We start from the raw sequence: 18,446 nt of genomic DNA, 5'->3' as shown, positions 1-18,446 counted from the left end.
AATGATTCAGGTCGCCTAAAGATTTGCCACTCCCAAGGATTCGCATACTTCTCTGAGCCACAGGATGCCTCGGAGAAGACTGTGCACGCTGAAAACTTAGTGAGATTCTGATCCCAAAGTTGTAAATACTAAGTCAACATAGTTACTTTTTTCCCTTGCTTGGCTTTTTCCCCCCTTCGCTGAACCAACAAACTAAACTAATATTAATGTCAATGCATGGAAATTTAGATGATGATGCGTGTCTTATTCCCATTCCCACTCCATTTCTTGCAGCCTACTATGTTCCTAGTATTCATTCACTTGCTTACCAAGTATTTATTGCACACCTTATGATGGGCCTTCCTGTTTTCCTAGGTGCTGAGAATGTAGCAGTGAATAAAACAGACCTAGATCTCTCCCCTTATGCAACTTTAAATTCTGGTAGAAGGAGACAGACACTAAGGAACTAATATGGTTGATCAGAAGTGAAGTTGGTTGAGGAAGTAGGGAGATCGGGGAGGCAGAGTGATGTTGGAATTTTAAAAGAGTGGAGAAGACTTAATCATCAAGATAGCCCTGGGACAAAGGCTTGGCAGTGTGGGAGTGTACCATGTGGGCACCTAAGAGAAGAGAGTCTGGATAGAGAGGGCAGCAGAGGCAAGGGCTCTTGGAGTAAGAAGCATGTTGGAGTGCTCCAGGAACAGCATGGGAGCCAGTAGGAACCGAAGAGAGAGTAGGAAGAGTTAGGATAGCAGAGGCTGACTGCTTGAACTTGGGCTTCTGCTCTGAGATGGGAGCCTTTGGAGGGCTTCGAGCAGAAGTGTGAGAGGGTCTTAGGTTTTAGGAGAGTGTGTGAGCAAGGGTAGAAACAGACCAGTTAGGAGACTACTGCAGTGGGGTGCCTGGGTGGCTTAGTCGGTTAAGCGTCTGACTCTTGATTTAAACTCAGGTCATGATCTCACGGTTTGTGGGTTCGAGCCCCGCATCAGGCTCTGCGCAGACAGTGTACAGCCTGCTTGGGATTGATTCATTCATTCTCTCTCTCTCACTGTCTCTCTCTCTCTCTCCCCCTCTCTCTCCCACTCCACCCCTTCCCTGCCCCACACCCCCCCCCACTCCTACTCTGCTTGTTCTTTCTCAAATAAACTTAAAAAAAGTACCAAGAAAATGTTTTTAAAAAAAGAAGGGAGACTATTGCAGCACTCAGGTGACAAGTGCAGGTGGCTTGGACCGGCATGTCTGCAGTTGGAATCTTCTTAAGTGGTCGCATTGTGTACTTACCTTAAAGGTAAAACTTCAAGGATTCACCGATAGATTGGATATATAATATGAGAAAGTGAGGCGTCAGAATTGATTCCTAGCTTTTTTTGTCTCGGGTTGACAAGGGGAAAACTAGGTGGCAGAGATTTTCTGGTGAAGATGAGGAACTTAGTTTTGGACAGATGAGTTTGAGACACCTGGCAGTTAATTCAATGGAGATGTTGGGTAGGCAGTTGGGTATTCTAGTCTGGAGTTCAAGGGAGAGTCTCTGGCTGAAGATGGAAATATGGGAGTCTGTGTATAGATGGTATGTGAAGCCACGGGACTGGATGAAATTACCAAGAGAGTGAGTTACATGGGGAGAAGAAGTCCAAAGGCTAAGTCTTGGAGCACTCCAGATGCCAAGAGTTCAGGGCAATGTGGAGGACCCATCAGAGTAGACAGTGGCTACTCAGGGGAAATCAGCAGACTGTGATATCCTGGAAGCCATGTGAAGTTTGAAGGAAGCAGTGGTCAGCTGTCACATACTGCAAATAGGTCAAGTAACAGGAGCTCTGAGCATTGAATTAGCGATCTACGTAGTCATTGGTGACTTTGACAAGTGGTGTTTCACTGGAAGGGAGGGGGAAATCTGGAGTGTGTTTGAGAAGACATGGGGTAGCCTCACAACAAGAAAAAATGCTGAGCACACTGAAAATCAGCTTCTCTTTGACCCATCAAAGAATAGAGGTCACAGAGCAAGCCACCACAAAAACTAGAGAAAAAATATGCAGAAAATACAGATCACTTCACCTAAAGGAGAAGCTAGAGCCAGTAATCAGGGTTGAAGTGAATTGCTGGGGGCTGAGTGTGGGCTAGCTTGAGAGTTTAAAACTCCTGGGAGTTACTCTAAGGGGTTGCCCACACTTTGGTGGGTTTTACCTCCAGGAGCTTCCCCAGGTTCTCATTGTGAAGATGGCAGAAAATTCTCCTCTTGTAAGGGGGCTGGGGGGTAGTAGCCATTTCAAAATACACCCAGAGCTTTCTGTTAACTTGGCAGAAGACTGCCCTCAGGGAAAACTACCTGTCTTCTCTGACCTTGGGGAAGGGCTGTTGGATAGCGTAAGCCCCTTCCTTCCTTTCTCACATAAGGAAAAAAAAAAAAAAGGCTAAGAAACTTCTAAAGTTCTCAGCCCAGGACTCTGGCTCATAAAAAAGACAAAATAGATTTACTCATAAGATACAGAAGAATTCTCCCTAGTCCCATACCATCAGTAGGACTCCAGTATTACTATAGTGGATTACAGCTTTTGAAGAAGCTGCAACACACCGACTCTATTTCAAGAAGGAATTTCTAGGGAAAACCAGAAAGGGAAGACTGAAAACATGGACACTGAAGGAAATCAAAACCTCTGACACCTGCAGCAGGCATCGAACACAGCCTAGCTGTAAGCCAGATAAACATAACACCTCACACTAAAGGCCTATTCACCTCAGTTCCTATTACCCAATATATATCATGTCAAACTTCCAATAAAAAATATACAAGGATGCTCAGAAGCAGGAAAAAAAATCTGATGAGACCAAACAGACACCAGAACCAGACTGATACGGCAGAGATTCTAGAGTTATCAGACTGGGAATTTAAAGTAACTATGGTTAATATACTGAGGTCTCTGATGGAAAAAGTGGACAACATACAAGAACAGGTGAGTCATGTATGCAAAATATGGAAACTAAGAATCAAGAAGAAATGCTATGAACAAAAACAACGGAAATTAATGCCTTTGAGGGGTCCATCCATAGACTTAAAACAGCTAAGGAAAGAATCCGTGAACTTGCAAGTATGTCACGAGAAATGTTCCAAGCAGAAATTTGAAGAAAAAGAATAATTTTTTAAAGGGACGGAATATCCCAGAACTGTGAGACAGTTACAGAGGTATAAGGTATACATGGTGGTAATGCTGGAAGAGAGGGAGGGAGGAGAGAGCTAGAGTACAGGTGACTCCAGGATGGGGCAAACCTGGTGAAGAGTTTTGTTTTGTTTTGTTTTTTGTTTTTTTTTTCAACGTTTGTTTATTTTTGGGACAGAGAGAGACAGAGCATGAACGGGGGAGGGGCAGAGAGAGAGGGAGACACAGAATCGGAAACAGGCTCCAGGCTCTGAGCCATCAGCCCAGAGCCCGATGCGGGGCTTGAACTCACAGACCGCGAGATGGTGACCTGGCTGAAGTCGGACGCTTAACCGACTGCGCCACCCAGGCGCCCCAAGAGTTTTGTTTTTAAAGCTTGTTTTGTATGCTGATAGGAGTGACCCAGGAAAGCAGGACAGTTTGATGCTGCAGGTGAGCGAGAATCTTGCTGGAACGATGCCCTCAAGGAGGCAAGAGAAGGATCTAGTGCACAAGTGGAGGGACTGGACAAGCAGCGAATAACAGGAAGAAGGGAAACCATGAGAGCAGGGCTGGCAGGTGGGTGCCCGTGATGGTGGAGCTTATGGACGTTGTCTTGATTACTTTGATTTTCAAGGTCACAGCTGAGAGGCTAGAGGAAGAGTGGTTGGAGGCTTGAGGCCTTATAAATTAGAGGAGACCGAACAGACTAGGGGAATATCGTGTGGTTGCCAGCTGGTGTTAAGGCTCCCTTGAAGCCTGAATTATTATGTTCTGTTTTATTTATCATTCTTGAATAATTCTGTATTTTGTTAAAATGTATTTTATTGGAAACGTATGCATGTTTCACTAGCATCTCCTCACAGTAAGGATTTGGGTTCTCGTGAATGAGGAATCAAGTTTACAAAGTTAGATCTCCTTAGTAGGCCAATTGGCTAATCTATTATCATATAATATGCTCTTATTTCCCCCGGGTTGTCGTTATGGTCCTTACTCTTGGGAGGTACTATCAGGCTTATAGTTCAACCGAAAACAGACACCTTCTAGATATCAAAGCACTGATAGAGATGGGTTAGAACAGTATTTGGCCTGCCTTCAGGAAGCTTACATTTTACTGGGAAACAAAATACACATCAGGCACTGAAAGAGCACGAAAAGGGGGAATAGGGAGTGTGGATTGCTATTTTATATTGGAGGATAAGGGATGATCTCCGATAAATGACATTTGAGCAGAGACCTGAAGGAAGTAAGGAAGTAAGCCATAGATGTATCAGGGAAATAGTGGGCCTGGCTTTTGTATCCATCTCTACTTTATAAACAGATTTAATACAAGACGTGATACCCATTTATGTCAACAGGCTGCCACTTTTTACTAAATGCAATAAAACCTTGAACGCATTCAATCCTTTCTTCCTGAAATGCAGTACCATTTATACTTAATACTACCTTTTTTCTCTTTGAGTATCAGACTTAGGGTTTTACAGATTGAACTTGTTTTACCTAGCTGTATTTAATACTTACTGATTAGATTGTCACAACCTGGCCATTCAGAGCTCCATTAAACTGGCTGCCTTGTCTTTTCATTACTGCCTCAAACCTTTTTGAAAGCACCCTTACTTTTGGCAACAAGATATTCCAGGCCTGCTGTGATCCCCGCCCCCAAACGTAATTAGCTCTTTTCCAAGGAGGCCTCTGGCCCAAGAGCATACATCCCACTTGACCTGCAGAAGAACTGGTTGTAGCAGGATGACACTGCTCTTGGGCCACCAGGGAAACATGGGCCTCAGAAAGGGATCTTTTTAAGGTCCCGAGTTCATTCAGGCATCTCCAGTTTAGTTGTCGTGACTAAATTCTTTTTTTCACTCTAATAGAATTTTTTCTTAACATACCCACTTAAAATGTAATCCCTTCTTTATCAGATCAACAAAATGTGGTATATCCATACGGTGGAATACTGTTTTGCAATAAAAAGGGAATACTGATACATGTTGAATGGATTAACCTCAAAAACATTATGCTTCACAAAAGAAACCAGACCCACAAGATGCCATGCTGTAGGATTCCACTGTTAGGAGATATCTAGAAAAGGTAGATTGTGGAGATGAAGCAGATCAGTGGTCACATGGGCTGGGGTAAGAACAGGGAGCTTTCGGGGATGACAGAAATGGATGTGGCAGGGAATTGCACAACTTGGTAGACTTAATAAAAAATCATTGAATTTAAAATAGATGACTTTTACAGGCACGTAAATTTTATCTCAATACAAGTGATAAAAATTTAAACCCTTCTGCCAACTTCCACTTGTACCTCAACTGGTTATATTGACCCAAGATGTTCCATTATGTTTACTTTTGTAACTAAAAAAAACCATCCAAACCTATTTTTTCATACCTTGCAATGTTTATATCCCCCTTGGTCACAAATCTCCTTATTCTCTTTGGAAGCCGTATCCTTGTTTGGATCCCAGGCATAGCCAGAACATGACAATTCATTGCTCATCTGTTCCTACCTGCCATTTTACACAGGTGCTTCATGTCTATGAATGACTTTATTTTCCCTCTGGTGACGGAAGAGGGTGAGCAGTTGCTGTGACTGCACCTTCCTACGGAACTGCTGTGAGGAGTGAATGTGAAGCCTTGCTCACCAGCCATTGCCAAAATACATAAGTATCAACGCAGACCACCCTCTGACCCCTGGGGGCGCAAACCCATAAAGACACGTTTTATTTGAAAATATCAGATTTAATAGAAAATATCACATTGTAAATAAGCCCATCGATCCACTAGCCTAAGACAGAATGACAGCACGATCACGTATAAAAGCTAAAGACAGAACACCAGGTACCAAACACAGCACTCAAGGAGAGGCCTGAGCTGGTCTCTGAAAGATCTTTCCCAGAAAAAGAGGAAGCAGCAGCTTCAAACAGGCACAGAGATAGGGAGGGGAAGGCAGCATCCACTCCACGAAGCCTTAAGAGAGTCGAAAGGCAGAGCAATGAACTCATTTTGTGAACACGGGGTGAAGGATAAAGGGGCAAAACTGTTGTGCTTCCTGGTGTTCTGGGAACATGAGAACACGCCACAGGAACCTGAGAGGGCTGAAAGGGCAAGGTATTTTAAGTGAGGAAAGGCTATTATTAGGCGCCTTTAGAAGCATTTGGTATGTTGTCTTGGCACTCAGCTCTCAGGGAAGCAGGAGAACATGTCACTTGTGTTGTGACTAAACTTAGGCCGAAGCGAGCTGCTTGCCCTGGCCCCCATCTCCTTAGCTGGGCACACTGACATGGTGCCCACGGAGACCTTCGAACAGAAACATGGGCTCTGCTGGGAAGAGGGTTTCCGCCTTCCTTCCGTGCTGGAGGGTCCCCGAGGGAAGGGAGTGTGACGTGGCCATGCCCCTTGAGGCTCTGAGTTTATCAGCAAAAGCCTTCTCTTTAGCCCGGGCCACCCAGATTCTCCCCCAAGGAATCCTCCGAGTTCACGGAAAGGCCAACTGTGAGAGCAGAGAAAAACAAGAAGGGAAAGAAAGAAATCCTTTTCTTTCTTGCCACGGCACTTGGAACTGAACATAAGGTTGAGAATTTGTTCCTTCATCTGGAGTAGTGATCCTCAAATAGCAGACCTGCTCAAGAGGGGCTTTCAGAGCCTCTCCAGAGAAGTCTGGCCCATATACACAGGTCCCTTTCCCACCACCCCCCCAAATTGAGAATCAGTATACAAATGATAGAAATTCCTGTTGGGAGTGTGCTGTATGTGAGAACAGTGCCAGAGGGAGAACCAAAGCTAAAAACCCTAATTTCTGTAGGGCAGACATCAAAAATTATGGAGTACATTTTTCAGAGACTTTTTTTTCTGATTAAGTTAGAAAACAAGTCATTCTCCCTGTCCCTAAACTCTGACGACTAGGCTCCATGCTGCAGGGCCAAGAACAATTTGTATGCCCGTTTGTCTGGAGTAACCATACTGGGTGAGAGAAATACAACTGTGTCCTCCTAAAGGCAATCACCAGAAATGCCTCGCCTGTCCTGAGGACGTCCTTGATGCTAGGGTGAGCGCAGGCTAATCACCATACGGTTTCTCAGGAGACTGGTTGTTCTCTGTTTCTTTCTCTTTGATGCTGTACAAGGGGTCCACCAACTTGTTATGAACAAGCATTAAGCCTGTGAAAAGTTAAAAACGAAAAGCAGTTAAGGCAGGTAGAAGCCAAGTTCCACCATTATGAACAGTCATATCCAAGAGCTCTCAAATTTTTCCTCTTCCTGAAAATTATCTTTTTTCTGTGGCTCCAAATGACAAAAACCCTAGAGTAGGAACAGAACTTGTTATTTCCAAAGAATGCTAGAATCCACAGGACTTTTAAATCCAGTCTCTGGGGGTGTTGGCCATTCAAAGGTTAATCTTCTTTTTTTTTTTTTTTTTTTTTCAGTTCAAACTCATTTCCCCTTTATTAAAGTCCAAGTTACCATTACATGGTTTGGTACTCAATAAAGGAAAACTTGTTCAAATAAGGTAATACGTTATCATCAGTAATTCCAGGTGACTTTATAATCAAGTAGCATTATGAATAAATCCTTGAGAAGCCATCCATGGGGTTTACACTTTGTCAAGGCCCAGTTCCCCTGGAGTGGAGATTCCCAGTTCATTTAAAGTTGGTCTAAGTTCCTGGATGACATAGGGGTAGATTTCCTTATGAGGTCCTGCTTTGTCCTTAACAACCTCTAGGATGTGAACTGCACCAGCAAAATCATTTAACCATCTGTATGCCCGCAAAGCAGCATCAATGATTTTAGGTTCTGGAACCAGAGTATAGCCAACAAGCGTGTTCATCCCTTTACACAATTCCCAGGCGTCAATATCTGGCTTGTTGAAGTATGTCACCCGGTGAGCATCAAACTCCCCATCTGTTTCATGCGACCCCCTGGGAGTAGCAGCGAACTGACTGGACAGCGGCGGTGGAGCCGGGACCTGGACCTGGGTACAGGAGGCCCCTGGGGCTGGCATCGGGGGCTGCGGCTGCTGCTACAGGGCAACGGTGGGGAGCGGTACAGAGCGTGACGTGACCGCTATGACGGCACGCAGTCTCAAAGGTTAATCTTTTAACCAAAGAATAAATTCCCATTATGCCTGCTTAGTAGATGAGGGTTTTCACATAAGTTTGTTTAAAGCAGTGTGTCCTTTTTAAAGTGGAAGAGAAAAAGATCCTCCTTCTTAGGTGGCCTACCTAGAGGGGAAGGCCTGCAGAAGACCTTGAAAGATTAAAACACCCTGAGGCTCAATATCATTGCCAAGAGATCACCACGTTGCCCTTGGACGACAACTTTTCATTTCACTGGGTTTTTTGCCTCCTCAGAACAAAGAGGCTTCCAGAAACAGACCCTTGCAGTCATGGATGGAAGAGCATTGACTGTATTCTGAGATCCTAAGGTTTCATTTTTGTTAAAATCAGAGTTGTCTATGAAAGTGGCCAGAGCAAGAAAACTAGATCCACTCCTCACACCTGGCACACCCTAAACTTGGCCACCAACTCCCAGCCCCAGCCCTCCCCTCACCTTTGAAATACTTGACAGTTTTCACTTTCAGCTCTAGGGTGGCATCCTCATCACACACAAACACCGTGCGGGGATGCTGCTGGAAGGCAGATACGGTCCACATGTGGCTCACCCCCTCCTCGATGGCCTTGTACAGAGCAAATGCCTTGTGAGCACCTGTGATGAGGATCATCACCTGGGGATCAGAAAACAAGCCTGTGATGGAGGAGAATGAGCAGTGGAACCCAGAGTCCAGAAACCTGAATTCTGGCCCAGTCTCCCCAACCAGCTGTAAGAATCACTGTTTTTAATATACCATTTTAAATTGTTAGCCTGCACCACACTGTGCTCCCTGCTGTATGTGCCTGATCACACAAATAACCTAAGGCAGAGGCATCATTATCCCCATGTTCTAGGACGAGGAAAAGGGCTCCAGGAGATTTAAGTCCCTTGCTCCAGGTCATTTCTGACCCAAAGGCCACCACTTGATGGTGCCTCCTGATACCTTTGATGACGACTATGAATAGACATGCAAGACAGAGGCCCACACCCCTTATCCCAATGGTTGTGACAGTGGGTCCCAAGGGGTCCTAGGCTGGCTGAGTTTTCACAAGCACAGTCTGAATAAGAGGGGTCCCGATCTGCCCCATCTACAAAGGGCCATGGAAGTGATGGTAATAGTTATGCGTGTGGCTCCTAAGGTTGAAGCCCAGAAAGGCTGCCCCTCAATCTGGTCACTTTCAATTCCGGGTATTAGACTGACTAATAGCACTTGGGGTGATGCTTTTTGTTCAAATAAAACAAAGGCACAGCCTCCCCTCAACAGTTCAAATATCAAGAACAGAAGTGCTGGAAAGTGTAAAGAACTCTGCTCTCTAGATTTCCTTTCATTATAATTCCACTGTACCATGGACTTGTGAACAGGATTTACTGTTCCTCTCTCATAAGAAATGAAAACAGAGGCACAGAGAGAATGTGACTCTTCATTCAGGACCCCAGAACTCCTGATTTCCAGACCCAGGTCCTTTCCCAGATCATAATACCGTCACATGACAGGGAGGGCCCTCAAACCCTTGCAGGTTTATAAGCTGCAAGGCCAAAAATAGCAGGGTGACCTCCTAGGTACTGAGTCAAGGTTACCCAAGAGAAAGTGGGTGATATCACTCATTTCACAAAAGTTCACTCGAAACAGGGAGCCCTTTTCACTGATGTAGATGTTTGTTAGGCAAAGAAACTTGAAGCTAAAAGGTGTAGCTGCTTCCCACTGAATATACCCCTGAAAGGAAGAGAAAATGTTTCTAAAATTCTAATGAAAGACAGTGAAGAAATTGGAACCACCAAAAATTCAAATGATACTCCACTTTCTAGGGAAAAACACACTGAACCGAGTTCAAATCACACTTCCCCACATTTATGAATCCCCGAACACAGGCCTAGAACCACAACTATCCTGGGGTGGCAGGGGGAGCTCTCTTCGAACAGTGACCTCCATCAACTGCAGGGAACCAGCAGTCCCTCTCAGTACCCAGGCAGGTACAAATTCATATTCTGACATCAGTAGGGCCAGGCTCCTTTCTGCCTGGGAGAAGCTAGGCAGGCAGAGGCGGGGGAGCCTGCAGCCTTTCGTAAGTAGGCAGTGCTGAAAAGGGTTCCCTCACACTGAGAACAATGGTTGCCTCCAAAGAGGAAGTGGGAGCAGTGATGGGATCAGTTAGGATTTTAGCCTTATTTGTAAGGTCTTCATTTTTAATAACTGTACCCAGGTGGTACCCTGTATAGTTAACAACAAAAAGGCCAGTTCACCACCCCACCCCCCAGGAAGGCCTGTGGACCCCTTGTGCCCTTACCTCTCTAGCATCCATGAGAGTGCCCACACCCACTGTCAGGGCCATGGTGGGCACCTTGGTGAGGTCACCATCGAAGAACCTAGCATTGGCCAGGATGGTGTCCATGGCCAGAGTCTTCACACGGGTCCTGGACACCAGACTGGAGCCCGGCTCATTGAAGGCGATGTGTCCATCGGGGCCGATGCCTGCCCAGGAGAAACAATGAGGACAGGCCTGTCAGTCCCAGGGATCCAAGATTTCAAGAATGGACAATCTATTTTTCCCCACCTGGGGTCTGAAAAACTCCTTGAAATCATATCTCTTTTCCCATTCACCCTGGGCAGGTACACCTTAAGCATAAGATCTTCCCCTCTCCCCACCTCCTGGCATTTCTGTTTGAGGCTCACACAGACGTCGTGGCCTCACTACCACCCTCAGAAAGCTAAGTAAGCAGCACTCCAAATAGCTTCTGCTTCGCAAGATCACTGATGGGTAACTTCTCTCTCTCCTTCCCAGTAGTCAGGGGTCCTGTTGCTGAGATAGAGTTACAGCAAATAAAAAATGGCCTGGTCAGGGGTTGCAAAGTTTATAAAATCTCAGAACATGAGTGCTGAGAACATGAGCCTCTTCCTCCCTGCCTTGAAGTAAAGAAGAGTTAAATCTACAAGAGTAAAATTCCCAACTTATCACCCCCACGGGTGAATCCGGAGGTGGCGACAGACGGTAATGGAAGAGGTCAGCCCAGGGTAGGAACAAACCTCAAATTGAGAAGGGGCCACCCTAGATTCTTCCTTTCTTTCCACTGTTGCGGCTGACCCCGGGGAAGTCATCAAACTTCTCTGGTGTTCAAATGGCTAAGCTACAGTGGTGCGGGGGCCAAGTTGCAATCTTCTGGAACTACACAGAGTCTTTGCTCTGAACTGTTTAGGTAAGTCCCATGGACTGATCCATACAAAACCTTAAGACTAGGGAATAGAATCTGAGAGTCCAAATCCAGACGTCTCACTTTACCAACAAGGCACTGAAGTGCGGATCACACAGTCACTGAGCAGCACAGCTAAGGTGAGGGCTCCTACTCCAGGGTCTTCCCTGACTCAGGGTGATAAATAATCGCTACTGTTTCAGTGCAGTGAGGAAGCTGCAGTGGGACAGGCATGGGTCTCGTCCCGTTCCCACATGTCCTCACCACCCTGGACCTGCCCTGGACACGTGCTGCAGAGTGTCAAGCTCACCTCCAACGAACAGCTCGATCCCTCCCGCGGCTTTGATCTTCTCTTCAAAGGCGTCACACTCGGCCTGCAGGTCAGGTGCGTTCCCGTCCAGGATGTGGGTGTTTTCTGGGCAGATGTCAATGTGCTTGAAGAAGTTGTTCCACATGAAGGAATGGTAACTCTCCGGGTGGTCTCGAGGAAGGCCTGTGGGGCCATGGCTACACTAAGTCATTCCCAGGCTGGGCCACAGCTCTCGTTCCAAAGAGGATGCCAGGATACCCCCAGACCTTCACAGACTCCTTCAGGGAAATGCTCATCAGGGAGCCCTGGGCACCGCCCCTCTGGCCCTGAGACACTTAGGATAGTCTGAGCTGGTCTCCCTGTGTCCACCCTCCACCACTGCTGTGACGACAGGACTGGGCCAAGGTAGCTACACACCAGGAACCTGAGAAATCCCCTCATCTGGATCTCCTTTTTCACAAAAGAGTAATTGTAGGCTGGAGGCCAGGGCCACTCTGGGCTTTTGGAGGTGGCCTAGCAACCTGGGAGTGGGGCTTGGCCCATTTGGGAAAGGAAGTAAGCATGCCCCTTCCCCCGTGCCTCCCACCTCACCATTCACCCACAGTTATACCCCGCTCAGCCTGAACCCCAACTTCAATGCCAGGTGCTTGGACAGAATTATCTCAGGGCTTCACAAAATGTTTTTTAGCCAAGAAAAAGAATGTTTAAGGTGGATGTTTAATGTCAGCCTTAAAAAGGAACGAGATTCTGACACTACAACATGGATGACCCTTCAGGACATTTTGTTGAGTGAAATAAGCCAGTCACAAAAAAGACATTTACTCTCTGATTCCACTTATATAAGATATCTGGAGTAGTGAGACTCACAGAAACAGTAAAATGGTGGTTGCTAGGGGTTGGGTAAATGGGAAATGGGTAGTTGGTGTTTAATGGGTAGAGTTTCAGTTTTGCAAGATGAAAAGAGTTCTGGGGGATGGCTGCACAACAGTGTGACTAAATGCTGCTGAACTGTGCATATAAAAATGGCTAAGATGGTGAATTTTGTGGATTTAACCACAAGTGAAAAAAAAGATGTTTAAAAAGAAGCCAAATGAAATGATGACCTGGCGGGGGGTGGGGGTGGGGCGGGTACAGAAGACCAAGGCATAGCTTTTCAGCTTTGGAAGGGACACCAGTGTCCGTTCCTCTCCCAGTGTACCTTGCAGGAAGGGGAGCTGGAGGATGAACACTGGAGAGAAAGACAGGACACAGACACTGGGGGACACACCCCAGCCACGATCCCATTTGTAATTACTGGCTCCAGAAAGAAATGGCATGGAGTTGGGGAAGAGGCAGACAAGAAGGAGATACTCATTTAATATGTATTTAAAATGCTTGCTCTGGGGGTGCCTTGGTGTCTCAGTTGGTTAAGCGTCCGACTTCAGCTCAGGTCACGATCCCGCGGTTCATGAGTTCGAGCCCCACATCGGACTCTGTACTGACAGCTCAGAGCCTGGAGCCTGCCTTGGATTCTGTGTCTCCTTCTCTGCCCCTCCCCTGCTCACGTGCTCCCTCTGTCTCTCTCTCAAAAATAACATAAAAAAAAAAAAAAAAATGCTTGCTCCGTACAAGAGGCTTCCATATCTGTTTGATCACTTACTGCTTACAAGCTAGGAGGTCAGCTTTTATAGCTGAGTACACCAAGGCCTGGAAGAGACAGGTATTGCTAATTAAGCTTATCCCTAAACATCGCTGGCTCCCTGGGACTTCCCTATTCTTCTCCTGGGCTGAGCCTGAAAGGGGAGGAGTACAATTCTCCTGGAATCAGGAAAGACCTTGAAAGAGACAGACTCACCCACATACTCATCCATGTTGAAAGTCTTCACATATTTGAAGGACAGGTCTCCATTCTTATAATACTCAATCAGCTTCTTGTAGCAGCCAATTGGGGTGCTCCCTGTAAGAGAGGCCACAGCCATGAATTCCCTTTAGCTCCCAGCTCCTGAAGATGCCCAGCTGGGCTGCTCAGCAAGGAGAACCTATCAGATCTGAGAGAACATGTCAGATATGGAGTCCTATCCCAATGCTCCAATCCTAACTGCTCTGAATGCCTACTTCCCCACTAGACTGTAAGCTCAAGGAGGGCAGGGCCGTGTCTGTCCCGTTCACTGCTGAATCCCAGTGCTCAGGACACGGCTGACTGAAATGACCATGATGAGTAACCTGAGTGAACATCACCTTACTTACTGACACGATATTCCCTGAGCAACTAGCATGTGAGGCAGGGGGCCACGTGATGAGAACACAGGAGCAGGAGACACAGCAGCCGCTTTGGAAGAGCTCACCCTGTAGGACTGGGAACATGAAACAGTAGTGTCAGCTATGATCAGGGTAAGTCTGTAGGTTCACAGAAGACTTCCCTGAGGAGCAGCAAACTCCTGCGAGTTGAGGGTCATTAAAAAGTCAATGTCATAAAGCACGTGAAAAAGGCAGGACTTCCATAGATTAAAAAAGTAAATATTCATGAAGTCTGGATACAGGCTTATTGGGGGGAAAACTATAAAACATAAATGTGGATGATGTGGAAAGAAATGTTACTGTAGTCTGTATATCTGATGATATTATGGAAGGATTTTTAATAGGGATAATAATAGCATTGTAGTTATGTAAGAGAATGTCCTTATTCTGAGGAGATACATGCCAAAAGATTTAAAGGTAAAGTGTCAGGAGGTTGGGAACTTACTTTCAAGTGGCTCATAAAAAAGTGTGTGTGTGTGTGTGTGTGTGTGTGTGTGTGTGTGTGTAGAGAGAGAGAGAGAGAGAGAACATGAGACAGAAGAGAAGAAGGAAACTGTGGCAAATTTTAACAACTGGTGAGCCCAGGAAAATGGTACTACACTATTCTTCAAGCTTTTGTGAATATTTGAAATTCTTAAAAATAAGATGATGAAAAGAAAAATGACCCACCCAAATCAGATCACTCTTTTCACAAACTACTAATGGCTTCACATTTCACTGAGTAATAATCCTAACAAAATATGTACATAATTTGGCCCCTGGTTACCTCTCTCACCCTTACTGATCCTGCTCCTTGCAATGCCACCTCAGGGCTTTTGCACATACTGTTCCCTTTGCCAGCAGTGCTCTCCCTTCAGATATTTGCATAACTCTCACTTCTTCTGGCCTTTACTCAAACATCACTTTCTCAGATGGACCTTCCCCACCACCATATCTGATATTGCAAACCCCCACCCCTGTCTAGATACACCCTAACCCCTTTCACTGTTTCATTTTTCTCATTCACTCATCACCATCTAACATACTTTATTTGTCGACTTATTATCTGTCTCTCCTCCTACACTTAAAGATTTAGGAAGGAAGGAATTTGTTTCTTTTGTTTGTTGTTGTATCACCAGTGCCTAGAACAGCTTGGCATACAGCCGGCATTCAATAAATAACCTGTTGAATGAATGAAAGTTCCCTCCCTGCCCCCATAATCAATCTGTCCCTGTGACATGGCCTCAGCCATGCCTGAGCCACACAGCTTCTCTATCCTTCCCCTGAGCTTCATCATGTGCATTTTCCAAATTTCTAGCTTTCCCATCAATTCTGTGAGCTCCCCAATATCTAACCAATAAATTCCTTTTCTGCTTGAGTTAGCTAGAGTTGGTTTATTTGGTTTCCACCAATTAAAGATGTTTTCACCTTTTAGATGTTTCACCTAAAAGAAGGGATGTTCCAAGGAACCCTTATATGGACATGCCATGCTGGTTCAAGCAGGACAGGAAGGAGCCAGGTCTTGGAAGGCCCTGAATGCCACACTGAGGAGCCGGGATCTGATTATGCAGGTGATGGGGAATTAGGGAGGGATTTCAGCAGCATAGACTCTGACCTAGAATAGCTCTAGTTACCAAACAGGATGTTAGTGCAGCCCCCACAGGGACTGAGACATTGGTGGTTTTCCAGGTACGTGTAGATACTGCTCCCACAAACCTCTAGTGCACAGGTCAGCAAACTTCACACTACAGGCCCAAACTAGCCTGCTCCCTCTTTTTGTGCAGCTCATCAGTGAAGAATGGCTTATAAATATCAAAAGAATATTACTTTGTGACATATGAGAATTATATAAATTCAAACTTCAATGTCCATAGATAAAGCTTTATTGGTGGACGGCCATGTACATTCATCTATGTACTGTCTGCAGCTGCTTTTGAGCTACAAGGACAGTGAAATAGTTGCAACAGAGGCTATATGGCCAGTGAAGTGTAAAATATTGACTAAGTGACCATTTACAGAAAAGGTGTGAAGGTCCCTGCTCTAGTGGATGGGACAATGAGGGGCAGATCCACCCAAACTTAGAAAGAAAGAATCAGGACATTTGCCTTAAGGAGCTGAGGTCAAAATATCCTCCCATAAAGGCAACATTCTGATTTTTTCCATAGGAAACTGGGACGTTTATGGAGGTTCCTCAAAAAATTAAAAATAGAACTACCCTACGACCCAGCAGTTGCACTACTAGGTATTTATCCAAAGGATACAGTTAAACTGTGTTGAAGGGGCACATGTACCCCAAGGTTTACAGCAGCACTATCAACAATAGCCATAGTATGGAAAGAGCCCAAATGTCCATCAATGGGTGTATATGTGTGTGTGTGTGTGTGTGTGTGTGTGTGTACACACACACACAATGGAGTATTATTCGGCAACCAAAAAGAATGAAATCTTGCCATCTGCAACAACATGAATGGAACTAGACTATATTATGCTAAGTGAAATTAGAGAAGAACAAACATATGACTTCACTCATATGTGGAATTTCAGCTACAAAACAGATGAACATAAGGTAAGGGAAGCAAAAATAATATAAAAATAGGGATGGGGACAAAACATCAGAGACTCTTAAATGTAGAGAACTGAGGGTTGCTGGAGGGGTTGTGGGCAGGGGGATGGGTTAAATGGGCAAAGGGCATTAAGGAGGACACTTGTTGGGATGACCACTGGGTGTTTATACGTAGGGGATGAATCACTGGATTCTATTCCTGAAATCATTATTGCACTATATGCTAACTAACTTGGATGTACATTAAAAATGAATGAATGAATGAATGAATGAATGAATGAAGAAACTGGGACTGTTTTTCACTTAGGTCCTGTGTTTAATTAATTATAGAAAATGCTTTGAGTGGACTATCTTCTCAATTCTCCCAAGGATAATGCTCAGCTAGTAGCACTTTAGATGCACAAAAATTCATTCATTACATAAAATGTATGCCTGAAGACATTACGACTCAGTTCTGTTAAGGACTTCTGGTGGGAAGACTTAGAATGGAGTCTAAAAATCAGGTTATTCCTGCCTAACCAGGATCCCTTCTATACCAGAACTCTTTAGGAGAAGGCAGCAACTAAACCAGACCATAAAGGAAACTGTCCTCTGTTTTGCATGTCCAGGAAACAAGGTTGTTCACTCATAGCACCAGCACCTCAGAGCCCTCCTTCAAAGTCTCTTGGCTTAATGAGCCCATGAACCTGGTCCCTTAAAAACCCCAGATGCTCACTCTCTCCCCCTGCCTCCAGTCCATGGCACCTTCTCTATACCACAACGCACCAGTGGGAAGTCCCAGGGTGAAGTACTGGTCTGGCCCTGGGTTAAACTGGATGATGCGATTCCTGATGTACTTGGCTGCCCACTCGCTGGCCTGAGAATAATGGTCCAGGATGATGAGCTTCATCTTGTCCTGTAGGGGACAGGCGACAAAAGGAATCAGTGGTAAGGGACAGGAATAAAGGGAGGGATGCAGGTGGCTGGGGAGAGGGGAGAAGCCCTTCTCACCCAGCAACACCCTCTGCCTAGGCTGATGAGCCAGGAAGAGGAAAAGATCCCAACTTTCAGCTCACAGAGGAATAGGCTGGGCCAAGTGCCTCCACCACCCACCAGGAGGCGCTGCTGTGAGACAGACCTGGGTTCTAATCTCCGTTCCTCCATTTACCAGCGGCAGAACCTTAGTCAAAGGACTCAAGATCTTCGAGACTGCTTCCTCAGGCATGAAAATGGGGACAGTACCTCCCTGACAAATTTCACGATGGTGAATATTAAATAAGGATGCATGTAAACCATACTGTTTAATATGTTGGCAATTACTTTGTAGCTCGACCCAGCCCTCTTTCCCGACCCCTCTTCCCCCATCCGCTGGATATTTTGTACCTACGGCCTCTTCCTCAATAAACAGAGGTGTAGTGGTATACTGGGACGCTAGAGCAGGTGAGATCCACGGGTTTTGCCTGTAGAGGTGTGTTCTCTTATCAGTGCTGGAGTGGGTGCTCCCACCGGCCTGGCTTGCTTTGTGGACTCTCAGTTTCCCCCACAGCGTATGGGGGAAAATGTAACCGCTCCGCAAGGAGGGCGTCTGCTACCCTCTCACTGCGGTCAGTTAGAGTGAGAGGCGGAAGTGTCTGGATCAGCCATCGAAAGGATACGGGTGTGCCTTTCCGACCCCGATGGCGATCCCATCGCCCCTCCGGCCCTGCATGGGGAAGGGATCCCAGCAGCTCGCTGGCTCACGGTCCCCGGGGGACCAGAGGCAGGGGCAACGCTCGGGCCCGGCCCGCGCCCACCCGCGAGGAGGGTCCCCGCCAGCCCGGTACCCACTTACTCCGACACCTCCCGCGGCGGCTGCAGCAACTGTGCTGGCGGCCCCGCCCCGCGCGGGTCACGTGGCACCGGGTCACGCGGAGCAGCTCTCAGCCGGAGGGGCTGACTCGTCCGGGTGATTGC

At 46.1% G+C, this 18,446-nt stretch overlaps 1 protein-coding gene and 1 long non-coding RNA gene across 5 annotated transcripts; one reads left to right on the top strand and one right to left on the bottom strand.

Moving 5' to 3' along the window:
* Positions 1-1,075: 1,075 nt before the first annotated feature.
* On the top strand, positions 1,076-5,490 carry LOC121016567 (uncharacterized). Its single transcript, XR_005784360.1, has 2 exons — positions 1,076-2,927; positions 3,527-5,490. It is a non-coding gene; the product is annotated as an uncharacterized LOC121016567 (long non-coding RNA).
* Positions 5,491-5,804: 314 nt separating this feature from the next.
* Positions 5,805-18,444, bottom strand: GNPDA1 (glucosamine-6-phosphate deaminase 1). Of its 4 annotated transcripts, none has more exons than XM_040454217.1 (7): positions 17,877-18,233; positions 17,280-17,409; positions 13,530-13,631; positions 11,696-11,878; positions 10,485-10,669; positions 8,659-8,833; positions 5,805-7,269 (listed from the first exon to the last, which is right to left on the bottom strand). In XM_040454217.1, exons 2-7 carry the CDS (start codon positions 17,401-17,403, stop codon positions 7,169-7,171), a joined length of 870 nt encoding a protein of 289 aa, XP_040310151.1. In that variant the 5' UTR covers positions 17,404-17,409; positions 17,877-18,233; the 3' UTR covers positions 5,805-7,168. The 4 variants fall into 4 exon arrangements, with proteins under 4 accessions (XP_040310151.1, XP_040310157.1, XP_040310147.1 ...); XM_040454223.1 differs by having other exon boundaries at positions 17,881-18,233; XM_040454213.1 differs by lacking the exon at positions 17,877-18,233 and adding an exon at positions 18,325-18,438 and having other exon boundaries at positions 5,831-7,269.
* Between the last annotated feature and the right edge of the window lie 2 nt (positions 18,445-18,446).

Source organism: Herpailurus yagouaroundi, unplaced genomic scaffold, assembly GCF_014898765.1.
Source record: "Herpailurus yagouaroundi ecotype Mexico unplaced genomic scaffold, PumYag 29, whole genome shotgun sequence".
NCBI classification, from domain to species: Eukaryota; Metazoa; Chordata; class Mammalia; order Carnivora; family Felidae; genus Herpailurus; species Herpailurus yagouaroundi.
Note: the sequence above shows the minus strand (reverse complement) of the source record. Positions and strands in the feature narration are given on the sequence as shown.